Genomic DNA, 27,814 nt, shown 5'->3' with positions numbered 1-27,814 from the left:
GTAGAACATGTTCATAGTTCTGAAAAAGTTAAGGTTACATATCTTGTTTAGTAATTCGATAGTTTTGTATTAAATGAGATTCAGACTATTATTTATACGTTTCATATAAGATAGGACATCAGTCATATGTTTAGGATTTAAGTTAGGAAAATGATAGAGTTACCGAAAGTTATATATCGAATTTGTGCACCGAATGACGTGGTAAAATCATGACCATTGATTAATATTAACTTATATTGAATCAACGGTCATGATTTCGTAAGTCATTCGGTACACAAATTCGGTGCACACCTTTCGGTAACTGTAGCATTACTTTTTAAGTTATGCCCTTGGGTTATATATGTTTAGACCGATAGAAAGTTCAAAATTTATATAAATTATTTATTTAATGCAGTGTTTTAATAACCAACTGGGGGTGAAACTCGGCAAAGTGGGTGGGCCCTAGGTTGATTGGTTTGACCAGCGGATCAAACCAGTGTCTAAAAGTTTAAAATATAACAAAAACACCTTTAAAAACTACATATAAAGTCTCTACAAGCTTGATATCTCGTAAGAACACTCTAAATACCACCGTCAGTGTCGACAAACCAAGGCAAATAGGGTTTGTTTTTGGTGACGACAATACTTTCCATCACCACGAAAACATTTCCCTCAGTCTCCTCACCAAAACCTATATCATCACTCTCTCAATTGTCTCGCCAATCGGCGACAATAGCTTGTTGTTGTCGTCAATTTAGTTTTGCGATTTTTAATCGATTCACTCACTGGAAATCACTTTCGTCGTCACCATTGTACTCACTGGCCCTTCCTCTTCAAAAGTTTCAACACACTCGACCTTCAATTATTCGTTGATTATCGGCCAAACCAAGTTTTAAAACATTGATTTAATGGGATTTCAGTGTAACCCTAACCCACGTGGGTCTCATAAGTAACACCTTCATCTATTAATCATCCATAGGGCTATGCTTTATTTCATTGCCTCCAATCCAATAATATTCATCTTATTTTAATATTTCTTTAACAATATTTACCAACTTGCATGAAATAAAAGAGATTTAGAGAAAACATCTTATCAATTTCGTTATAGGTGAACAACAGCACCTACTTTCATAAAATTTATCACTCACTTCCAAGTTTATAAAACATTACAAGAGACAGATTCTCTTGAAAAGTGGATATACATATTTAAATACTAAGTGNAATTAATTCATCATTAGCAAAAATGATGTGAAATTCGTATAATGAAGCAAACTTTGATGAGAAGGATGAAAATTAGCTAATTCATAGTAAATTGCATAAACTCTCATAATAGTAGTAATAAAAAATTTTCTGCCGATAACTATTTTGTATTAAAATAAACAGTAAATGGATAATTAAGTAAATATTCATTAACCCATCATATGATAAATTCTTACAGCTCATTAACAATAAGGCGATTTATGTTATTTCTAAAATCAAAGGGAATTTGATATTTGATTAAACATAAGCAGGTCTCTTTGTTCAATTATTATTATTATTATTTTTTTAATTTTTTGCTACCTCATTGGGCTCACAGAGCCCGGTGTTTTATTTCGTTTGAGAAGGATCAGATTCTTTGGATTAAAATCCAAGTGCTTACATGTATTGCAGGCCTCAGAAAGAAGAAATATTTTGTAGGCCCATGGAAAAAAGCAGCCAAGCGGCCCAAGCCTAGTTTCTCTATGAAAGTTCTAGGCTTTAGTATGTGAGCCATTTATGAAATTATATTTTTTTTCTTATGCCACCTCATAAATTTCATAAATACCCTTCATTCTGTTTTTTTTTTTTTTTTTTTATATATTTTTAAAAGAGTTAACATTTCATTTATTTCACTTATGCTATATACCCTCCACCATCGTTATTCCTAAACTAATATTTTAGATAATTAAATTAAAATTTAAAAAAAATTAAAGCTAAAAAAAATCCTTATAAATAAACTCAAGAATATAATACATTTAAACAACACAAAAAATATATATAGATAAAAATAGAAGAAATGATATTAAATGGCACAAATAGGAGAGGGAGAGTTGAAAACTAGTACTTTTTGGAAAGTGTTTTAAGAATAGCACATTTCCATTTAGCAAAATTTAGGGAATGAAAATTGCCCCTAATGATAAATCACTATCCATTAATTCAAAACCCATGCTTCCACTCTAAAAACCCAACTAAAGACTTGATTTTGTGATCTTGAGGAGCACTTTTTTAACGGATTTCTTGATATATTAGCTTATTAATCGATTCACAAGAGGGAAGAGATAAGTTCTGGTATGTGAAAGTTGTTTGAAATATAAAATTTTGAATATATTGCATATATGTCTAATAAACATGTTAAATAAGTTATTATAGAAATGATTTGTTGTTGTTATAGTTGATTAAACTTATATTCAAGTAGATATGTTGAAAATGGGTGGATTAGACGTACCTTGGGTATGGGTTTCGACCAACTTTGAAGGATTCGGACAAAAAATTCGCTGAAGGTTGAAGACGGGTTTTGGCCGAAACTCACATGTCGGTCAGATTCGATTGGATTTATTCAACTTTGTTCTTTGATACGAAAGTGGCTAAATAAGGTCGAAACCATGTCATTGGTCGGATTCACCCTTTTGGACAAAAAACTACTGTGGCCGAATCCAGGTGAAACCCCCTGATTTAGCCAAATCTTGATTTCTTCTTCACCAAATGACCCGCAATTTCAGCAAAGAAAATGCAAGTCTCCATTTGCCATTTTCATAGTCCGATTCCTATTCAATCCACCCAAATTCATTCAATAACATAACGATCAAGCCAATATCTCAATCTAGACCAAAAACTCCATCAAAAACCCTATATTTTGAAACAAAACTCATCAATAACTCAAACTAAAACCTAAAAACTCTTTATATTTTAAACCCATAATCCTTTTACTGAATTAAAAATAAGCAACACAACAACATTTTACAGTAATTTTATTGAAAAAAATTAGGAGAGCAAGCATATTACGCACCTTAAATTTGAAAACAAGTGAATGCGGATAGTTTGTTTTGCCAAAAACAATAATAACCACGTTAAATCCGCTTAATTTCAACACAAAATCGACGTTTTCTTTTCAAATTAAGATGAAGGAGGGAAGGGTTAAGCTTTAGTTCAATGGAGTTGAAGATGGGTTAAAAGAGTTAGGGTTTATTTTTATGCAGGGGTATTTTTGTCCGTAAATTTCGTGGAAAATGGAAAAGTGCTATTTTGTGAGAGAAAAAGTTAAATGTGCTACTTTTCAATTTCAGTCCCAAAACAAAGCCATTTAATATAATTTCTCTAGGCATAGCTACCAATACTTCAAAAAAAAAATAACAATAAATTTGTATTGTTTATAACATAAGATATCTCATTACAAATCTTCTTCCTTCATTAAATTATCTTTTTGTTTAAGAATGATTTGATAGTATAAAAAAATTAGGGTTTATGAGATAATAGTAGGGTGTCAAAAAATATTTTTAAAGAATAGGAAATTAAATTAACTTTAATAATATTTAATAAGGATAAATTTGTCACTATAGAATTTATTAAAAAGTAAGGATTCTTTAGTCCATCAATGGGGTGCAATAGATTCACTCTTTATGAAATTGAGAAAAATAACATTGTTTCGGTACAATGTTATCTATTTCTCCATTTTCTGTTTTCAGATAAAAAACTTGATTGCTGCTACGAATTTGATAATGAATTACTTTCATAGTGATCTTTCAAAGATGATAAAATCACTCTAATGAATTAGAGAGGGATGAAGCTAGAATTTTATGACTGAGGGAACAAGTTCAATATAGAAAAAATAAATTTTTTGATAAAATAAATAAATGCTAAAAATTAAGACTTCTATTTATGTAAACGAAGTAAGGTAGGAGAGTTAAATAATATAAATTAATAAAAAGTAAGACAATTACTGAATTAGAGTCTACATAACCCAAAATACTAATTACTAAGAGTAATTCATGAAAAGTAGATTTTGAGTGGGGTCACCAGCCCCCACTTACAACTTCCGAACAGTATTTTCAGCTTCCATTTTCTAAGCATGTATAAAGGTTTAGTCAAATGGTAAAGTATATTGTTTGCCTCCACAAGGTATACGGTTTGAATTCCTTTGTAACCACATACAAGAAAGTCTTTTGTACTTGTACTCGTCAATGTTTAAAAGACTCTCTTGCCAACTACACAATCAGAGGTCATTGTTTCTCGCTTTCCAAAATTTTTAAAGCTTGGTGGGTTCAACTAGTTAAGATTTTAAAATTAGAAGCCACCTACATGGCTAAAGGTTACGGAAATTTTATTATAAGTTGACAAATAGAATCACTTCTAAAATTTTAATAATGTGTATTTACTAATTAAAATGGGCATTTAGAGGACCAATTTAGAATTTCATGCAAACAATTTCACCATTTTGATAAAGTATTTTTTTCTTCTTTTTTTCTAAAATGAAAAATCTTGAGGAAATAATGTCTGTTAACTACAATTTATGATAAACTCTATAAGAATATTTTTAATATTTTATGAAATAACTTATGAGTTAATACTAACCGATCTCATAGAGAAAAATAAAATAATCATTTTACAAATATCAAATTTTTTTTTTTTAATTTATGAATGTTAGGAAAAGATAGTAACAATTTTAGAGTTTTAAACTAAATTGTGATAAATTTAAAATTGACAAAAAAAATTCAAATATTTCACCGAGTGTTCTATTCGTAAAGTTTGATTACAACAATCATTGAATTAAGGATGTAAAAAGAACTCAGCCCGGGCATATATAACTCTCGGGCTTGAGCCTGAAAAATCTGGCAAGGGGTTACCTTGGCCTAGGCCGGCTCTGGTATATTTAATCTAAAATTTTGTAGCATTGCATATAGGCCCCTATTAAAATGGGTGCGTTTAGTTTATTATTTTGGATAAGATTTTAGTGATAATATTGGATAATTGAATATGGGAGTATTACGAGGTAAAATTTAAAAATTTATAAAAAAACCCCCTAAGTTTGCTAATTTAATAAATACCCCAATATATAAAAATATGTAAAATGACAAAAAGACCCCCACCACCTACAGCGCCAGATTTCGGCCACCGTCGCCAAAATCTGGCCGAAAAATTGCATAACCACACATACCAGCCGAATCTGGCCGGTATGGCGTCGCTATGGCCTTTTTCGGCCAGATCCACCACAGATCTGGCCGAAAAAGGCCAGATCTACGGCCATATGTGGCCGTCGACGGTCGGAAAAAGCCAAAGAAGGCCATCTTTGGCCATCAACGATATGGCCATCGTTGTCGGTCAACGATGGCCATTTCTTTGGTTGTCACTGACGGCCAGATCTGGCCTTTTCTGGTTAGATCCACTGTAGATCTGGCATTTTCCAGCCAGATCCATTGTAGATCTGGCCTTTTCCGGCCAGTTCCAGTCGGTAATTCACTGTTGTGGTAGATTCCGGCTACCACCACCGTTGGTGCCGGAATCTGGCAAGTATGGGTCACGGGGGTGTTTTTATTAATTTTTAATTTTTTTTAGGGGGTATTTAATGAAATTAATAACCCCATAAGTCTAAAAGTAATTAAAAAAAAATAGGGTAATATTTCTAGAATAATATGTCAAACATTATTTAGAGAATAGGATTGGGAATATGGGCAGAAATAACAAGCCAAACGCACTCAAAACCCCTAAAAATTTACGACAGTCTAGGTTCAGAAAGCTCATAAATTACATATAAGTACCTTTTATAATGTAAAAGTTTCAGTAACCCCCTAAAAATTACTTTCAGACCAATCTATAAACTACAATTTCAAAAAATGATATAAGAATATAAAGGTGCGTTTGACTTACTATTTATGATCCTATTTCGAATCCAATTTTCAGAATCTGTATTTGTTTATTACTTAATGAAATCTATCCCAAAAATTTGGGGTGCGTTTGACTTATTATTTCTACCCATATTCCCAATCCTATTCTCCAAATATTGTTTGACACATTATTCCAGAAATATTACTATATTTTTTTAATTACTGTTAGACCCCTTAAGTTTATTGATTTCATTAAGTACCCCCAGAAAAAAGTTTAAAAATTAACAAAAACACCCCCGTCAACACATACTTGCCAGATTCCGGCAACCACCGCCGGTGGTAGCGGGAATCTATACAACGGCCTACACCACGGCTAGAACTTGCTAGCAGTTCACAGATTTGGCCGTCAGCGACAGCCAAAGAAATGGCCGTCGTTGACCCAAAACGACGGCCAAAGATGGACTTCTTTGGCCTTTTTCAGCCGTCAACAACCACATTTGGCCATAGATCTGGCTCTTTTCGGCCAGATCCGTGGTGGATCTGGCCGGAAAAGGACATATCGATGCGTTACGACATAGATCCGACCGGTCTATGTCGTAACACAATTTTTCGGCCAGATTCTGGTGGTGGTGGCCAGAATCTGGCACTGTGGTTGGTGGGAGTGTTTTTGTCATTTTACATGTTGGGATGTTTAATTAAATTAGCAAACCTAGGTTTTTTTATAAATTTTTAAATTTTACCTCGTAATACTCCCCTATTCAACTACCCAATATTATTCCCAAAATCCTATCTAAAATAATAAACCAAACGCACCCTTGATTCTTGAAATCTACAATTTTTTTACCGTTTTGTTTGTGGGGCCCTACCATCTACAAGTTTTTTTCTCTTTTCTCTTTTCCTTTTTTCTTCTTCTTCTTTCACTAGTTTGTCTTCTTCCAACCACTACCACAACTCTCTCTTCCACCTGCCATCTACAAGTTTTTTTCTCTTTTCCTTCTTTCTTCTTCTTCTTTCACTAGTCCGTCTTCTTACAACCACTGCTACAGCTCTCTCTTCCACCCACATTCAACCTCCATAGCTGTTCAACCTCTTGCGAAGCTCAAATTAAGCCGATATGAACTATTTCAGCGCACAACTCCCTATTTATTTCACATACGACTCATGTGAGTTTGTTTATGTATTGTGTTTATTTCTGTGGTTTTGTTGTTTATATATTGTGTTTGTGTGTGTGTGAGTGAGTGATTGTAGTAAAGTTTTCTTAGCAGAGTATGTTATTAGGATTCGTGAAGTGAGCACCGAATACTTCGATTCTCAATCTCTTCACGTACCTCTATTAAATGACACCCCCTCTGCCATATTTGCAACTCTAAAGACCCGTATTACCCCTTCATTCCATCATCACCAGATCTCTTTCACCACCAACCTAATTTGTATTGTTACAGAAGAAGGTGTGAATTTGATGGATTTTGTTGGTGTAATGGTGTCTTTTACTTTTTTAATTTTGTGTTTTCATAAAATAAAAATTATCAAATAAAATAGAAAACTAAAATAACATACACAAAAATAAAAAAGTTGAAAAAACAAAATAAAAAACCCACCCCACCCAATTGCCTGGCACATCACTTCAATAATACACACATCATAGGCGAGTGCCACATATCTGAGATGGCGTGTGATGGTACATGGGTGCCTCTTCTTGAGGCGGTTGATTCCAAACAATCAGAGTGGGTGTTGTGGTTTCTTAAGGAGTGTAGCTATAGCTTTGGGTTGGGGAGGGGGAAAAGTGGCGAATGGCGATGGTTATGGGTTTCGAGGGTTGTTGCAACTGAGAACCAGAGGAGGATTGATGAAGGGGGGAGCCACAAGATTGGCGAAGGGGGGAGTTGAGTGTTACGAAAAAAGAAAAAAGACAAAAGAAAAAAGAAAAGCCAGTGGTGAGAGGAGAAATTTTAGGAGTAAATAACTTTTGGGAAAAAAGAAAAAAAGAAAAAGAAAAGTGAGTGGTGAGTGTTGTGTGGCGGTGAGATGGAGAAATTTTAAGAGTAAAAAAATGTTGGGAAGAAAAATAAAAAATTTGTGTTTGTTTCATTATTCCAAATATTTTTTTTAGGATTTGTCTAACTTATATATTTGTTTTGCAGATTGAACGTCGTAATTTGGTCATAAGAACAAATTACAATCATATGAACAAATGTCAATATAATTTGGCCCACCGTCGTAGGATTGATTACTACTTTCAGCAAAAGAGGAAGTTTCGATGTTTTTCCAGACTTGGAGTCCGGCATACACCTTGTTGGTCAACACTACCTGTAGCTTCCCCGTCATTGACGGCTTCAAGTAGTGTTGGATAGAACGAGGTAACAATTTATCTGTGTTTAGTTTATACAGTTTAAATGTGCATATGTTTGTTGGTGATGTGTTTGCTAATTATTACGATGTCTCAATCTTGGTTGTCGTTCTCACCGTACTGTCATTAGATGAGTGATACTGTCAACTGGTCCACTGAGATGACCCACAAATTTCTGGTTCTGTTGTCTGAGCATGCGGAAACTTTCCACGGTGCTTCAATTAAATCTATAGATTACCAAAATATGTTGGGTGACTTATCATCATTGGTTGGGAAGAGACTCAACATCACACATTTATCCTCTAAGTACTTTCGCTTGAGAAAAGTATATCAAGCATGGTGAAAATTGCTTCAACACACGGGCTTTGGTTGGGATCATGAGTCCCAAACTCCAACATTTCCCTTAGAGGTTTGACAAGAATATATCAAGGTAAATTTAAAAATTTTAAATTCATATTAATCTATGATACCGTACTTTTACGATTTTTTTTTTGGGATTGACAGATATTAATTTGTGTTTGTTTTTCATTACTAGCAAAACCCACAGGCATATCAGTTCTTCCACAAGGGACTTCCTCACAAAGAGCTTTATGAAGTCATATTTGAGAAGCAAACTACCACAAGGAGATATGCGTACACATTACGTCTCAACCTGTGGAGAACATCACTTCTTCAGATCAAGGACTGGTTGACATTGATGAGTGACTTCAAACATGATCCGAATTGAATGACAGGGGAAAAATAGTCAAATACATTTGGTCATGGAAGACCAAGAAATAGGAGGAAGAGAAGCGACCCAGGACACGCACTTGTGAATGTCATTGGTAGATTGACAAACGTGCTTGTGGAGAGGAGTATGGGATCTAGGGCTAGCAATTGCAGTCGAGATGAGGGGGACAAAGAGAACAACAGTGCTCCATCTGATCCGTATTTCATGGGCCATTGTATTGACATCTTGACGTTTATGTCGGTTGTTAAGTACTTATATTAAAATCTAAGGTGGCGAGAGATATTCATACACCTACTACCCGAGGAAAAAACTAATTGGATTTATAATAACTTTCGCAATTTTTAGATGAGCCTGTATGTCTTAAGTGTTTCCCTACAGTTTTGTATGTGCTAGTCGACACTTACTCCTTTTACAGCTAACCCAACTTTTTTTCAGCACCGTGATTTGATAAATGTACCCTAATGTTTGCTATTGTCTGAACTTATTCATTGTGCTATTGTTTTAATGTGAGATAACATGTTTCATATGAATTCGGGATTGTAAGTAGAATTAAACATTGAATGTTATATTTTGCTAAGTACTGCAACAACTATGAAATGATGATCAATGTTGTCCAAATGTACAGGTTTAGATGGTGTCATCTAGGCATACAAAAAGAAGACGAAATACTATAGATGATGAAGACAAAATATTGGCAAATGTAACAATTGCATTGTGCGCTGTTACCGCATTAGAAATAGACGGACGTCAGTTACAACATACATTCGTATTAACTGGTCATGATAACATGTTGGAAGTACTAGATGGTCATGAAGACATAATCTTTAAGAACTGCCGCGTGGACAAAGACTGTTTTACAAACTTAAGTTACATTTTGGCATAACAAGGGAAATTACGAGCAACCAGGAGGATGAGTATTGAAAAACAAGTCATGATATTTTTGACAACCATAGGGAAAAATGAGACAAACAGTATGATGATGGAGGATTTCCAACATTCGGGTGAGACGATCTCTAGATATGTTGGTGAAGTTTCCAAGGCAATATGTGAGTTGAAGACAAAGTTTATCAAGCTACCTGACTTTAGTGATGTTCCACTAGAAATATTGACCAACCGATAATATTACCCTTCCTTTAAGTTACTTTTTCATTATTATTTATATTAGTGGATAGTTAATTTCATTGTGTTATTAATGTTGATAGTCGATTCATATTACTAAAATTCAATTTTGATGATATGACTATATTGGAGCCATTGATGGCACACATGTCCATGTTTGGGTTCCACAAGAGTTGGCCGATAGGTACCAAGATCGTAAAGGAACATTGTTGCAGAATGTAATGGATATATGCGACTTTTGGATGATGTTCACTTTTGTTGTCACTGGGTGGGAATGATTTGCGCATGATTCAAGAGTTTTAAATTCAGTTCTTGATAATCGTAATTCTAGATTCCCACATCCTCCACCAGGTATAAGTACCTTCTTTAAGTATTATAGCATACTAGCTCCATTTTTGAGGCCCTGGAATTCATATAACATGTGTGATTTTATTACAGGAAAATATTATTTGGTTGATGCGGGTTATCCAAATAGAAAGGGATTCCTTGCCCCTCATAGGCGAGTGTCTTACCATCTTTGTGATCACTGTCGTAACTAGAGGGGGCCACAAGAGTTGTTTAACTATAGACATGCATTACTTCGCAATGTTGTCGAAAGAACCTTTGGTGTTATAAAAAAAAAGGTTATGTATTGTCAATGGAATAAACAATTACTCATTAGAGAAACAAGCTAAGATTGTTATGGCAAGTTGTGTACTTCATAATTTTATCAGAAGCTACAATATGGATGACCCTGTCTTCCAACAGTAATATTTTGAATTTAAAAAAGTCATTAAACCCAAAATAAAAATAACCAAACAAAATATGATTAACACTTAAACCATCTGGAATACCAATATATGCAGCATTACTCCTACACTTAATCCGTTAAATTAAATACCGAATTCTCTATTAAATTAAATACTGAATCTAATGGAATATCAAAGCCCGAAGTGAGTCTAGTCGGATAGTAGTTTTCCTTTTGCTTGTTAGATCTATATTTATTTAGTCAGGTTGTCATAGGTAGGTGTCTTATTTTTATCGTCATGACTTCATCTCTTTTCTTCCCTTGCATCTATCTATGGGATAATCTTTTTGTTATCATATTGTCTTTCTGTATCTTTTTATCACTAGCTAAATATAGGTCTTAGTTCCTATTGAATGTTTGATAACTAGCCTTCGCTTTCCCCCTTTAGAATATCACTTATGATTGATAGTAGTTAGATTATTACTAATAGGAAGCTAGGCTATATTTGGAATTGTCTTTGTTATTAGGTAAGTGATCGGAATTGTTCAAATGTCTTTCTAATAGATTTTCTTTAGCTCCTCTTCTTGGGTAAATCTTTTCCTTCAGCGGGGGTGCAGGGGAGGGATGGGAGTGAATATAATACTTACTTCTATAAAGCTATCACTCTACACTAGTCTCATCATAAAACACAATTTATTTACTTTAGTCAAAACTTTAAATATATAATCAAGAATACATGCAAATTAAAGATTTATCTAAACTTCCTTATCTTCTTCATTATAGTGGCTAACAAAATATAAGAGTAATATGACTCTAACCACACCAAAAACAATCATATTCATACATTAATTAAAGTGACTACTGTTAATCCACAACCACACTATATTTTTAGTGTACCTAACCCACACTCAATTTGACACTAATAAGAATTTCACAATAATAAATTATCTCTTAACCCACATCAATACGGCCTCTCACCAATATAATTCCCCGGCGGATCATAATTACAAGTCATAAACACATCCCCATCGTCGCAAACAACACGAGCACACCCAATTCTTCTCGTGTTACTCCACACAATTTGCGTATAAGTGCCGCACACATTTGCCCGCTCGCAGCTGTTGGTGGCGTACGTGTATATTTCTCTTCCGCAGCCCATGCAGAAACGGCGTCGCTGGGCGTCCACGTCGCGCCGCTGCCCCAATAGATGTTCTCGCTAGCTTGAAATCGTCTTCCGGGAACGAGTGTTGCAGCTTGCAATCGGTTTTTCTTTGGCCCGCCACCACCTCGCGTACTTCTCGAGCTCGAAATCCCACATCAGAGGGAGCTCCCCACTTGGCGCTCTGACTAAATTGGGGCGAACAGGAACTGGAGAGCCTCGCCGATGCAGCCCCAGCAGAGTTGCTTGGAGATTTTGTAGATGGTGGCGTTGTCGGGTGGTTTTGCATGGGGAGTTTGTGGGGTCGGAGATGCCTGAACTGAGAGAATGAAACACAGATGAAGAGAAGAAGAGTTTGGAGTTTTCATTTTTTTCTTAAGTTCTTGGGGAGAATTGCTGAAGTACAAGAGACAGTTAAAGTGTTTATATAATCCAAGAAGAAGTTCATGTTTTGGCTTCATCTGAAGAAGAAAATGAACACATTATTGAAAGAGTTTAATTGGTGTATCACGGGACATTTTAGTGTCTTCACATCACATCACTCGTATATAGAAATTTAATATAATAAAATAATCACTGATATATGTCTCTATATACCAGAAATATATTCTTCCTGTAAAATTCTGTAGAACGTAACAAGATGATTAGAAAGACAAACCTCAAGCACTGTAAAAATAAGATTTTATATGAGCTTACATCAACTTAAACACATCACATATACCCTAATAAATGCTATCTGATTGCAGATCTGCAATGGAAAGAAAACAAAAACCGAAGTCCTAATATGCACATATGTCCCGACGAAGTAAGGTCTTATACTCACCCTACTTCCAATACTGGATTGTACAACTACAACATTCAATGGACTAATTGTATATAGACAAAGGGAGATTACAAGCTTCAAAAACTAATAAAGAATTTTTCATTGGAAAAGGAAAAGAAAAAATTACAAGCTCCAATGTGAACAAAAATAAATAAAATTATGTGTTGGTGGGGATGGCGATTTCCGCATGGCAAAATCAAAGAAGGAGTCTCGTGAGCTGGTTTGGCGACTTTTTGTTGCGCCCGTGACCTGTCACTGTGTTGTTGGTATTTAAGACCAAGGTGGCCGGCATGGATCCTTCCAGAGAATATATGAAGAAATTTAAACTGGCATCAATATTATTGACATGTGGCTACCGATGGATCTGGGTTCTATAATTTTCAGTTCACAGCGTGTTTAACACATTGTACCAACTTTTTTCTATTTGAATTAAAAATAATTGAAAAAATGGAGATAAATTTTGGAATCTTAGTTGGGCCACACATCATATATTTGGTTTCAACTTGTAATTAAACGTGAAAATTTTGTGGTAGGCTGGTAGCAAAGCAATATGAGTTTCCACATTGTAAGTACTGATAAGAGTTTGTGATAGAAAACCAAAAGATACCAAATCTAGAAGATTAACTAAAGATTAATTATAGTAAACTACCCTCAGTGGATTGGGTGGAGCGATAAAACTTAGGTATATTATTCAAGGATCTTAATTCGATTCTCTCATGCTAATAAAGGTGGTCACTAGAGGGTTTACCTAGTCATTAATTTCAAGGCCCTTGGAGATTAGTCAAGGTACACACAAACTGACCCAAAAAAAAAAAAAAAAAACAAAACAAAAACAAAAGATTAACTTATCATTAGCACAAAATGATGTGAAATTCGTATAATTTTAAAATGAGGCTTTTGAGTATAGCATCCAGGGCCCTGGAGACTAATCGAGGTACACACCAACGGTTTAAAAAAAAAATTTAATTCATCATAGCAAAAATGATGTGAAATTCGTATAATGAAGCAAACTTTGATGAGAAGGATGAAAATTAGCTAATTCATAGTAAATTGCATAAACTCTCATAATAGTAGTAATAAAAATTTTCCTGCCGATAACTATTTTGTATTAAAATAAACAGTAAATGGACAATTAATAATATTCATTAACCATCATATGATCAATCTAAAGCTCATTAACAATAAGGGGATTTATGTTATTTCTAAAATCAAAGGGAATTTGATATTTGATTAAACATAAGGAGGTCTCTTTGTTCAATTATTATTATTATTTTTTTTTTAATTTTTTGGACCTCATTGGGCTCACACAGCCCAGTATTTTTTCGTTTGAGAGGATAAGATTCTTTGGATTAAAATCCAAGTGCTACATGTATTGCAGGCCTCAGAGAAGAAGAAATATTTTGTAGGCCCATGGAAAAAAGCAGCCAAGCGGCCCAAGCCTAGTTTCTCTATGAAAGTTCTAGGTTAGTATGGGAGCCATTTATGAAATTATATTTTTTTCTTATGCACATCTAATTCATAAAATACCCTTCATTCTGTTTTTTTTTTTTTGTTTTTATATATTTTTAAAAGGGGTAACATTTCATTTATCATATGCTATATACCCTCCACCATCGTTATTCCTAAACTAATATTTTAGATAATAAATTAAAAGTTAAAAAAAATTAAAGCTAAAAAAATCCTTAAAATAAACTCAAGAATACAATACATTTAAACAACACAAAAAAATATAAGATAAAATAGAAGAAATGATATTAAATGGCACAAATAGGAGAGGGAGAGTTGAAAAACGTACTTTTGGAAAGTGTTTAAGAATAGCACATTTCCATTTAGCAAAATTTAGGGAATGAAAATTGCCCCTAATGTAAATCACTATCCTAATTCAAAACCCATGCTTCCACTCTAAAAACCAACTAAGACTTGATTTTGTGATCTTGAGGAGCACTTTTTTAACGGATTTCTTGATATATTGCTTATTAATCGATTCACAAGAGGGAAGAGAAAGTTCTGGTATGTGAAAGTTGTTGAAATATAAAATTTGAATATATTGCATATATGTCTAATAAACATAAATAAGTATTATAGAAATGATTTGTTGTTGTTATAGTTGATTAAAACTTATATTCAAGTAGTTGTTGAAAATGGGTGGATTAGACGTACCTTGGGTATGGTTTCGACCAACTTGAAGGATCGGACAAAAAATTGCGAAGGTTGAAGACGGTTTTGGCCGAAACTCACATGTCGGTCAGATTCGATTGGATTATTCAACTTTGTTCTTTGATACGAAAGTGGCTAAATAAGGTCGAAACCATGTCATTGGTCGGATTCACCTTTTGGACAAAAAAAAACTGTGGCCGAATCAGGTGAAACCCCTGATTTAGCCAAATCTTGATTTCTTCTTCACCAAATGACCCGCAATTTCAGCAAAGAAAATGCAAGTCTCCATTTGCCATTTTCATAGTCCGATTCCTATTCAATCCCCCAAATTCATTCAATAACATAACGATCAAGCCAATATCTCAATCTAGACCAAAAACTCCATCAAAAACCCTATATTTTGAAACAAAACTCATCAAAATCCAACTAAAAACTAAAAACTCTTATATTTTAAACCCATAATCCTTTACGAATTAAAAATAAGCAACACAACAACATTTTACAGTAATTTTATTGAAAAAATTAGGAGAGCAAGCATATTACGCACCTTAAATTGAAAACAAGTGAATGCGGATAGTTTGTTTTGCCAAAAAACAATAATAACCACGTTAATACCGCTTAATTTCAACACAAAATCGACGTTTTCTTTTCAAATTAAGATGAAGGAGGGAAGGGTTAGCTTTAGTTCAATGGAGTTGAAGATGGGTTAAAGAGTTAGGGTTTATTTTTTATGCAGGGGTATTTTGTTCCGTAAATTTCGTGGAAAATGGAAAAGTGTATTTTGTGAGAGAAAAGTTAAATGTGCTACTTTTCAATTTCAGTCCCAAAACAAAGCCATTTAATATAATTTCTCTAGGCATAGCTACCAATACTTCAAAAAAAAAAATAACAATAAATTTGTATTGTTTATAAACATAAGATATCTCATTACAAATCTTCTTCCTTCATTAAATTATCTTTTTGTTTAAGAATGATTTGATAGTATAAAAAAATTAGGGTTTATGAGATAATAGTAGGGTGTCAAAAATATTTTTAAAGAATAGGAAATTAAATAACTTTAATAATATTTAATAAGGATAAATGTCACTATAGAATTTATTAAAAAGTAGGATCTTCTTTAGTCCATCAATGGGGGCAATAGATTCACTCTTTATGAAATTGAGAAAAATAACATTGTTTCGGTACAATGTTATCTATTTCTCCATTTTCTGTTTTCAGATAAAAACTGATTGCTGCTACGAATTGATAATGAATATATTTCATAGTGATCTTTCAAAGATGATAAAATCACTCTAATGAATTAGAGAGGGATGAAGCTAGAATTTATGACTGAGGGAACAAGTTCAATATAGAAAAAATAAAATTTTTGATAAAATAAATAAATGCTAAAAATTAAGACTTCTATTTATGTAAACGAAGTAAGGTAGGAGAGTTAAATAATATAAATTATAAAAAGTAAGACAATTACTGAATTAGAGTCTACATAACCAAAATACTAATTACTAAGAGTAATTCATGAAAAGTAGATTTTGAGTGGGGTCACAGCCCCACTTACACTTCCGAACGTATTTTCAGCTTCCATTTTCTAAGCATGTATAAAGGTTAGTCAAATGGTAAAGTATATTGTTTGCCTCCACAAGGTATACGGTTTGAATTCCTTTGTAACCACATACAAGAAAGTCTTTGTACTTGTACTCGTCAAGTGTAAAAGACTCTCTTGCCAACTACACAATCAGAGGTCATTGTTTCTCGCTTCCAAAATTTTTAAGCTTGGTGGGTTCAACTAGTTAAGATTTTAAAATTAGAAGCCACCTACATGGCTAAAGGTTACGGAAATTTATATAAGTTGACAAATAGAATCACTTCTAAAATTTTAATAATGTGTATTTACTAATTAAAATGGGCATTTAGAGGACCAATTAGAATTTCATGCAACAATTTCACCATTTTGATAAAGTATTTTTTCTTCTTTTTTCTAAAATGAAAATCTTGAGGAAATAATGTCTGTTAACTACAATTTATGATAAACTCTATAAGAATATTTTTAATATTTTATGAAATAACTTATGAGTTAATACTAACCGATCTCATAGAGAAAATAAAAAATAATCATTTTACAAATATCAAATTTTTTTTTTAATTTATGATGTTAGGAAAAGATAGTAACAATTTTAGAGTTTTAAATAAATTGTGATAAATTTAAAATTGACAAAAAAATTCAAATATTTCACCGAGTGTTCTATTCGTAAAGTTTGATTACAACAATCATTGATTAAGGATGTAAAAAGAACTCAGCCCGGGCATATATAACTCTCGGGCTTGAGCCTGAAAATCTGGCAGGGTTACCTTGGCCTAGGCCGCGCTCTGGTATATTAATCTAAAATTTTGTAGCATTGCATAAGGCCCCTATTAAAATGGGTGCGTTTAGTTTATTATTTGGATAAGATTTTAGTGATAATATTGGATAATTGAATATGGGAGTATTACGAGGTAAAATTTAAAAATTTATAAAAAAACCCCCTAAGTTTGCTAATTTAATAAATACCACAATATAAAAATGTTAAAATGACAAAAAGACCCCCACCACTACAGCGCCGATTTCGGCACCGTCGCCAAAATCTGGCCGAAAAATTGCATAACCACACATACAGCCGAATCTGGCCGGTATGGCGTCGCTATGGCCTTTTTCGGCCAGATCCACCACAGATCTGGCCGAAAAAGGCCAGATCTACGGCCATATGTGGCCGTCGCGGCGGAAAAAGCCAAAGAAGGCCATCTTTGGCCATCAACGATATGGCCATCGTTGTGGTCAACGATGGCCATTCTTTGGTTGTCACTGACGGCCAGATCTGGCCTTTTCTGGTTAGATCCACTGTAGATCTGGCATTTTCCAGCCAGATCCATTGTAGATCTGCCTTTTCCGGCCAGTTCCAGTCGGTAATTCACTGTTGTGGTAGATTCCGGCTACCACCACCGTTGGTGCCGGAATCTGGCAGTATGGGTCACGGGGGTGTTTTTATTAATTTTTAATTTTTTTAGGGGGTATTTAATGAAATTATAACCCCATAAGTCTAAAAGTAATTAAAAAAAATAGGTAAATTTCTAGAATAATATGTCAAAATTATTTAGAGAATAGGATTGGGAATATGGGCAGAAATAACAAGCCAAACGCACTCAAAACCCCTAAAAATACGACAGTCTAGGTTCAGAAAGCTCTAAATTACATATAAGTACCTTTTATAATGTAAAAGTTTCAGAACCCCCCTAAAAATTACTTTCAGACCAATCTATAAACTACAATTTCAAAAAATGATATAAGAATATAAAGGTGGTTGACTTACTATTTTGATCCTATTTCGAATCCAATTTCAGAATCTGTATTTGTTTATTACTTAATGAAATCTATCCCAAAATTGGGGTGCGTTTGACTTATTATTTCTACCCATATTCCCAATCCTATTCTCCAAATATTGTTTTGACACATTATTCCAGAAATATTACTATATTTTTTTAATTACTGTTAGAACCCCTTAAGTTTATTGATTTCATTAAGTACCCCCAGAAAAAGTTTAAAATTAACAAAAACACCCCCGTCAACACTACTTGCCAGATTCCGGCAACCACCGCCGGTGGTAGCGGGAATTATACAACGGCCTACACCACGGCTAGAACTTGCTAGCAGTTCACAGATTTGGCCGTCCGACAGCCAAGAAAGGCCGTCGTTGACCCAAAACGACGGCCAAAGATGGACTTCTTTGGCCTTTTCAGCCGTCAACAACCCACATTTGGCCATAGATCTGGCTTTTTCGGCCAGATCCGTGGGGACTGGCCGGAAAAGACATACGATGCGTTACGACATAGATCCGACCGGTCTATGTCGTACACAATTTTTCGGCCAGATTCTGGTGTGTGGGCCAGAATCTGGCACTGTGGTTGGTGGGAGTGTTTTGTCATTTTACATGTTGGGATGTTAATTAAATTAGCAAACCTAGGTTTTTTATAAATTTTTAAATTTTACCTGTAATACTCCCCTATTCAACTACCCAATATTATTCCCAAAATCCTATCTAAATAATAAACCAAACGCACCCTTGATTCTTGAAATCTACAATTTTTTACCGTTTGTTTGTGGGGCCCTACCATCTACAAGTTTTTTTCTCTTTTCTCTTTTCCTTTTTTCTTCTTCTTCTTTCACTAGTTTGTCTTCTTCAACCACTACCACAACTCTTCTTCCACCTGCATCTACAAGTTTTTTTCTCTTTTCTCTTTCTTCTTCTTCTTTCACTAGTCGTCTTCTTACAACCACTGCTACAGCTCTCTCTTCCACCACAATCAACCTCATAGCTGTTCAACCTCTTGCGAAGCTCAAATTAAGCCGATATGAACTATTTCAGCGCACAACTCCTATTTATTTCACATACGACTCATGTGAGTTTGTTTATGTATTGTGTTTATTCTGTGGTTTTGTTGTTATATATTGTGTTGTGTGTGTGTGAGTGAGTGATTGTAGTAAAGTTTCTAGCAGAGTATGTATAGGATTGTGAAGTGAGCAACCGAATACTTCGATTCTCAATCTCTTCACGTACCTTATTAATGACACCCCCTCTGCCATATTTGCAACTCTAAAGACCCGTTACCCCTTCATTCCATCATCACCAGATCTCTTTCACACCACAACCTAATTTGTATTGTTACAGAAGAAGGTGTGAATTTGATGGATTTTGTTGGTGTAATGGTGTTTTTACTTTTTAATTTTGTGTTTTCATAAAATAAAATTATCAAATAAAATAGAAAAACTAAAATAAAACATACACAAAAATAAAAAGTTGAAAAAAACAAATAAAAAACCCACCCAAATGCCTGGACATCACTTCAATAATACACACATCATAGGCGAGTGCCACATATCTGAGATGGCGTGTGATGGTACATGGGTGCTCTTCTTGAGGCGGTTGATTTCACAACAATCAGAGTGGGTGTTGTGGTTTCTTAAGGAGTGTAGCTATAGCTTGGGTTGGGGAGGGGGAAAAGTGGCGAATGGCGATGGTTGGGTTTCGAGGGTTGTTGCAACTGAGAACCAGAGGAGGATTGATGAAGGGGGAGCCACAAGATTGGCGAAGGGGGGAGTTGAGTGTTACGAAAAAAGGAAAAGACAAAAGAAAAAAGAAAAGCCAGTGGTGAGAGGAAAATTTTAGGAGTAAATAACTTTTGGGAAAAAAAGAAAAAAAGAAAAAGAAAGTGAGTGGTGAGTGTTGGTGTGGCGGTGAGATGGAGAAATTTTAAGAGTAAAAAAATGTTGGAAGAAAAATAAAAAATTTGTTTGTTCATTATTCCAAATATTTTTTTTAGGATTTGTCTAACTATATATTTGGTTTGCAGATTGAACGTCGTAATTTGGGCATAAGAACAAATTACAATCATATGAACAATGTCAATATAATTTGGCCCCACGTCGTAGGATTGATTACTACTTTCAGCAAAAAGAGGAAGTTTCGATGTTTTTCCAGACTTGGAGTCCGGCATACACCTTGTTGGTCAACACTACCTGTAGCTGCCCGTCATTGACGCTTCAAGTAGTGTTGGATAGAACGAGGTACAATTTATCTGTGTTTAGTTTATACAGTTTAAATGTGCATATGTTGTTGGTGATGTGTTTGCTAATTATACGAGGTCTCAATCTTGGTTGTCGTTCTCACCGTACGTCATTAGATGGGTGATACTGTCAATGGTCCACTTGAGATGACCCTAAATTCGAAAAATAAAAATTAAACAAAGAAGAATAATTCATATTCACCAGCTTTCCCATATATCATACAAGATGAATCAAATTGAGCTCATTCACATAAGAATTTAATTTAATAATTATATACATGTTTATGATATAGTTTTGTCTTTTTATTCCTGTGATACTGTCCAATTTTTATTTTTTTTAAATTTCTAAATATAAAAATAACAATACATATACATCCACCGGTTTCTCCCTAGATTGTGGTAGCGGTGGATTCATCAAAAATAAAAAAGAATAGGCTATCTCCATTATGAAATATAAGAAAGTAGTTAAAGTTGTAGCTCTAAAGTCTCAGCCTTTAATTTAATTTGTTCCCCACATAAACAAATGTGGCAATCATTATCGAACATGGGTGCCACCCCATTCTTTCAAACCTTTATTCATCTCTCTAACTCAACTTCACCAACTCCCTTCCCTTTATCAATTCACTTGAATATATAAATCACACTCATGCCACCTTGTTCCACAGCAAGCCCTACTTCCCCAACAATGGCTTCATTCACAAACTCAGTCTCAGCCTCTATTTTTGTGTTCCTTTTGATCACCTCAAGTTCCCAATCCTATTCAGCTTATAGCAGTCTCACGCCTCGAAACAGCGGCGGCTACAAGTGCATGGTGAACCAATTTTTTGCTCCTCACAACGCCGCGCGCGCTGCCATGAGGATGCGCCCGTTGCAGTGGGATTATAAGCTGGAAAACTACGCAAAGTGGTATGCGAATCAGCGGAGGTACGATTGCGCGTTGCAGCATTCGAATGGACAGTACGGGGAGAATATTTTCTGGGGGAGCGGGGAGGATTGGACTCCGGCGCAGGCGGTGGCTGCATGGCTGTCGGAGAAGAGTTCGTATGATTATTGGTCGAATTCGTGCTTGGGGGGAAGTGAATGTGGGCATTATACGCAGATTATTTGGAGTAGGACGAGGAGAATTGGGTGTGCCAGAGTGGTGTGTGAGGATAATCAAGGCGTTTTCATTACTTGCAACTATGATCCTCCTGGTAATTTTATTGGAGAAAGGCCTTATTAAATTATTATGAGGACGATGGAGATGAAGATGAAGATGTTTCAGAAAATTTTGGAAGTGTTTTTTTTATTTATTCTTGTTTTTTGTTCTCTGAAAATAGAGAATGGTGAATAGTTTGTGTCATGTAAATGGCTTATGGCTTTGTGAGATCGACTTCTTTGTTTGCTTATTTTCAAGTATGATTTTGTTATGTTAATATTCTGATCTCGCAAAGAGCAATAAAGAATAAAATAAATAAAGTTTTTCGTTTTTTATTATAAAGAACAGTTTTCGTTCACATTAAACAGAATGTTTCTCCTCATAATCCTTAAACTGCTATCATTTTCTTTCCTATGTTTATAAATTTAATTTTTTTTTTTAATTACATTTATGGGAGGATGGTTCATGTTTTTTTATTTTTTGTTAATATTGTGAAACAATTTTTGTTATGGAATGATCATCAACTCAGTTCCCAAGGGCAGCTCCTTTTACATATCATGGAGATCGATTAAACACCTGGAAAGAAAGGAGGAGAAGATAAAATGAGATAAAGAGATAAAATGGGGCCATTTTCCAGACAAGTATATTATATGGGTTCCAGCAATGAAGGGAAAATCAAGAGTTGCAAAATTATTTGTTGAATGTAAGGCTTCAGTTTCATGCCCATTTGCAATCTGAAACCTGGAAATAAACTTTGGCTGGGGGTATACGTCCGCCAAAAGTATAATCTCAACACCCTTTTGACCTCTAAATTATTCATAATTCTAAAAATAATTTAATATCCCCTATCAAAATTTGATTTGTAAATACTTGATTTTGTAGAAAATAAGATATTTTCTTATGAACTTGCAACATATTATGATTATTTTTTATGAATTTTTTTTTTTAAAGAATTAGTATTGGCTACATTTGATTTCTTTTTTCTTTTATTAATTTGAAGATGAATTAAGTAAAAATTCTTAACAAAAAATATTGATAGAGTTTAATGGAATTTCCGCTAAGGTTGACTTTATTAAAAATTTTCTTCAAGGATATCAGAAATAACAATCTACCCTCTTTTGTCATTACTCTGATCAGTGACTAATTCATTTTACATTTAGGATAATATATAAACTTTTTATACAAACTCTCACACCAATTTATGTGTTTTAAGATAATTTGGTGAATTTAAAATTAAAAATAAATTAAACAAATAAGGGAGATTACATGTCAAATATATAGGGTTGTCACATTCGTTTGTGGGAAATAGTTTGTATATGTAGCATTATTATTATTATTATTATTATTATTATTTTTTTGTAACCAACATGTTTGAATCAGTTTACACGCACCTCGACTAATCATTGTGAGAGACTAATGCAGCAACCCACCGTCACGACCCCCCCACATAAGTTATAGATGCTTAGATGGTGAACCGAATTTGAGATCGTATGTCTATCCATACTATCTCTAATTCACTCTAACCATCTGGACTACCAATAGATGATATATGTATATGCAGCATTACTCCTACACTTAATCCGTTAAATTAAATACCGAATTCTCTATTAAATTAAATACTGAATTCCTAATGGAATATCAAAGCCCTAAGTGAGTCTAGTTCGGATAGTAGTTTTCCTTTTGCCTGTTAGATCTATCTTTTATTTAGTCTGGTTTGTCATAGTTCATTATTCTTAGCGTTGTGACTTCTATCTTCTTTTCTTCCCCCTTGCATCTATCTATTAGATAATCTTTTTGTTATCATATTGTCTTTTCCCTGGTATCTTTTTATCACTAGCTAAATATAGGTCTTAGATCCTAGTTGAATGTTTGATAACTAGCCTTCGCTTTCCTCCCTTTAGAATATCACTTATGATTGATAGTAGTTAGAGTTATACTAATAGGAAGCTAGGCTATATTTGGAATTGTCTTCTGTTATTAGGTAAGTGATCGGACTTGGTTCAAATGTCTTTCTAATAGATTTTCTTTTAGCTCCTCTTCTTGGGTAAATCCTTATTTCCTTCAGCGGGGGGTGCAGGGGAAGGGGATGGGGAGTGAATATTAATACTTACTTTCTAATAAAGCTATCACTCTACACTAGTTCTCATCATAAAACACAATTTTATTTACTTTAGTCAAAACTTTAAATATATAATCAAGAATACATGCAAATTAAAGATTTATCTAAACTTCCTTATCTTCTTCATATATAGTTGGCTAACAAAATATAAGAGTAATATGACTCTAACCACACCAAAAACAATCATATTCATACATTAATTAACTGTGACTACTGTTAAATCCACAGCCACACTATATTTTTAGTGTACCTTAACCCACACTCAATTTGACACTAATTAAGAATTTTACAATAATCAAATTAATCTTCCCTAACCCACAATCAATACGGCCTCTCACCAATATAATTCCCCGGCGGATCATAATTACAAGTCATAAACACATCCCCATCGTCGCAAACAACACGAGCACACCCAATTCTTCTCGTGTTACTCCACACAATTTGCGTATAATGCCCGCACATTTGCCCCGCCTCGCAGCTGTTGGTGGCGTACGTGTAATATTTCTCTTCCGCAGCCCATGCAGAAACGGCGTCGCTGGGCGTCCACGTCGCGCCGCTGCCCCAATAGATGTTCTCGCCTAGCTTGAAATCGTCTTCCGGGAACGAGTGTTGCAGCTTGCAATCGGTTTTTCTTTGGCCCGCCCACCACCTCGCGTACTTCTCGAGCTCGAAATCCCACATCAGAGGGAGCTCCCACTTGGCGGCTCTGACTAAATTGTGGGCGAACAGGAACTGGAGAGCCTCGCCGATGCAGCCCCAGCAGAGTTGCTTGGAGATTTTGTAGATGGTGGCGTTGTCGGGTGGTTTTGCATGGGGAGTTTGTGGTGTCGGAGATGACTGAACTGAGAGAATGAAACACAGAATGAAGAGAAGCAGTAGTTGGAGTTTCATTTTTTTTTTTTTTAAGTTCTTGGTGGAGAATTGCTGAAGTACAAGAGACAGTTAAAGTGTTTATATAATTCCAAGAAGAAGTTCATGTTTTGGCTTCATCTGAAGAAGAAATGAATCACCATTATTGAAAGAGTTATAATTGGTGTATCACGGGACATTTTAGTGTCTTCACATCACATCACTCGTATATAGAAATTTAATACTTTAATAAACTAATCACATGATATATGTCTCTATTATACCAGAAATATATTTCTTCCTGTAAAATTCTGTAGAACGTAACAAGATGATTAGAAAGACAAACCTCAAGGCACTTGTAAAAATAAGATTTTTATATGAGCTTACATCAACTTAAAACATCACATATACCCTAATAACATGCTATCTGATTTGCAGATCTGCAATGGAAAGAAAACAAAAACCGAAGTCCTATATATGCACATATGTCCCGACGAAGTAAGGTCTTATACTCACCCTACTTCCAATACTGGATTTTACAACTACAACGTTCAATGGATCTAATTGTATATAGACAAAGCGGAGATTACAAGCTTCAAAAACTAATTAAAGAATTTTTCATTGGAAAAGGGAAAAGAAAATTACAAGCTCCAATGTGAACAAAAATAAAATAAAATTATGATGTTGGTGGGGATGGCGATTTCCGCATGGCAAAATCAAAGAAAGGAGTCTCGTGAGCTGGTTTGGCGACTTTTTGTTGCGCCCGTGAATCCTGTCACTGTGTTGTTGGTATCTAAGACCAATGGTGGCCGGCATGGATCATTCCAGAGAATATATGAAGAAATTTAAACTGGCATCAATATTTATTTGACATGTGGCTACCGAAATGGATCTTGGGTTCTATAATTTTCAGTTCACAGCGTGTTTAATCAATCATTGTACCAACTTTTTTCTATTTGAATTAAAATATAATTGAAAAAAATGGAGATAACTTTTGGAATCTTAGTTGGGCCACACATCATATAATTTGGTTTCAACTTGTTAATTAAACGTGAAAATTTTGTGGTAGGCTGGTAGCAAAGCAATATTGAGTTTCACATTGTAAGTACTGATAAGAGTTTGTGATAGAAAACCAAAAGATACCAAATCTATGAAGATTAACTAAAGATTAATTCATCATAACCACCCTCAAGTGATTGGGTGAGGCGATAAAAGACTCTTAAGTGTATTACTCAAGAGGTCTTGAGTTCGATTCCTCTTCGATGCTAATAAGGGTGGTCACTAGAGGGTTTACCTTGTTATTAATTTTAAGGCCATTGGGGATTAGTCAAAGTACCCACAAGCTGACCAAAAAAAAGATTAACTTATCATTAGCAAAAATGATGTGAAATTCGTATGTTTTGTCTTTTAAAATATCTTTTAAAACATTAATATTTTTAAGCATGTGGATCAAAAGCTAGCTGACTAGTTACTAACTTTAATATTTTTCATTTTGTGAACCTAGTTATCTATCACTAAGCTTGGAGCATAAAAAAACTTCAGAACGTCTGTACTATACATTAATTAAATAAAAATTCTCAATGCAAACGTTTAAAGTTTTTAAAATACAACACAAAAGCTAATGGCTAATTATGATTTTTGGCTATGCAAAAATTTGCACCAACCAGACATGACCGACAGCATTAGAACCATAAAGATGTGTGTGGATCAGTAGGGATCCAAATTTTTTTTTAGGGTAGACCAAAATAAAAACTAATTACATATTAATATTTTTGTTAAGGTGAACCAAAATCCAAAAATATATAATTTAGTATTTTAAGAAAAAAAATTGAGGGTAGGCCAAAAGTGGCTGGATCCGCCCTGTGTGTTGATCTCGGTGGATCAATAGAATGATGAATGTGTAGGATTAACTAAAACACAAAGAACAAAAAAAACTTTTCTAAGTTCTTCGACCGCTTACTACATCACTGTTATGTTATTAAATAAATGACACATATATTGATTTACAAGAAGTTTGCAATTGGTTTCTGTAACAATTTCTCTATCCCTAAAAAATATATAAACTGGATTATATTGTTTAATTACATAGTGAGTTGGAGATGAACAAAATAATAAAACGGAGAGTTTTGTGATCTTCAACTTAATCATAGAATCCATACGAGATATACATGCCAAATGGATTTTACCATTCCAAATTTCCTGCACAACATTTTGATTTAGCATTTTTTGTGAAGTTAGGAAGCATTACTAACTTTAAATCATACCATAGAATTGTCAAAATGTTCCCAAATGATTGACTATATATATAATATAGCCACTAATGTTGTAATTGTAGCCATTGTCTTTGAACTTAAGATTAAAAAGAAACCAGTCGACAAAATGTGGATCAATTCTCTGCGGCTCCGTTGATTAAGATTTGAGGATCTCCACTGATTAGGCAGTGAAAATTAATTGAATCCGAGATTTCGGTGGTAGTAATCAATTAAAGGCCTTTTCATCTTCAATTTGACTGTAAAACAAAATTTGTACACTATCATTTCTAACAACCCACGGGGAATTAATTAATCTATTATTCTTAATGTGGCTTGACTAAAATAAGACAATTTATTAGCCGGCCTACAATTTTTCAGCCACATGCTACAAAATTTTAAGCACAATTAATAAATCTAAGTGCACACTTCTATTTCAATGCCACTTTAATATTTATCTTATGATTCATTTCCAAGAAATATTCAAAAAAAAAAAAAAACATTCTGTTTACCAAGAATTCTTCAAAGAGCTTATGAAATTTAGTTTCTGATATTAGGTTTTAAAATTGATTTTTTTTTTTTTTTTATGAAAAAATTTTATTTATTAGTTAGAAGAATTTAAAAGAGTTTTCCGCCTAAATTATTAATTTATTTAGACAATATAAATTATTTAAAAAATGTTTAAATGCTTTGAAAAACCACTTTTTGACTTGCAAAGACACTTTTTAAAACTTTTTCAGAAATTTTTTTTTAATCTTTTAAATAATATTATATTAAAAGTAGAAGTATTCTACAAAAAACATTCTGAACCACATTTTAAATAGGATCTAATTAATCAAAATGTGGAACTTCTCTCTCTTCTTATAAATGGTACAAGTAATTAATACAAAAACAAAACCCACAAAAAATTGCAACGTTTTATTCACTTTGATTGTATTTAATTTGACAATAAAATTAATCAAGATATAGATACTGCTACCTTCCCAGGA

The 27,814-nt window shown here is 34.0% G+C and overlaps 2 protein-coding genes and 1 pseudogene across 2 annotated transcripts; 1 reads left to right on the top strand and 2 right to left on the bottom strand.

Moving 5' to 3' along the window:
* Positions 1-11,700: 11,700 nt before the first annotated feature.
* Positions 11,701-12,278, bottom strand: LOC116135509 (annotated as a pseudogene).
* Positions 12,279-21,126: 8,848 nt separating this feature from the next.
* LOC116135552 (pathogenesis-related protein PR-1-like) lies at positions 21,127-21,900 on the top strand. The gene has a single exon (XM_031421266.1). It carries the CDS (start codon positions 21,156-21,158, stop codon positions 21,690-21,692), a length of 537 nt encoding a protein of 178 aa, XP_031277126.1. The 5' UTR covers positions 21,127-21,155; the 3' UTR covers positions 21,693-21,900.
* A 1,906-nt stretch (positions 21,901-23,806) lies between these two features.
* Positions 23,807-24,620, bottom strand: LOC116135549 (pathogenesis-related protein PR-1-like). Its single transcript, XM_031421263.1, has one exon. The coding sequence runs from the start codon at positions 24,616-24,618 to the stop codon at positions 24,049-24,051; it is 570 nt and encodes a 189-aa protein (XP_031277123.1). The 5' UTR covers positions 24,619-24,620; the 3' UTR covers positions 23,807-24,048.
* Positions 24,621-27,814: the final 3,194 nt, after the last annotated feature.

This window comes from Pistacia vera, unplaced genomic scaffold (genome assembly GCF_008641045.1).
Source record: "Pistacia vera cultivar Batoury unplaced genomic scaffold, PisVer_v2 Contig300, whole genome shotgun sequence".
In the NCBI taxonomy this organism is placed as follows: domain Eukaryota; kingdom Viridiplantae; phylum Streptophyta; class Magnoliopsida; order Sapindales; family Anacardiaceae; genus Pistacia; species Pistacia vera.
The sequence above is the reverse complement of the archived record's forward strand: the minus strand, read 5'-3'. Positions and strand labels throughout refer to the sequence as shown.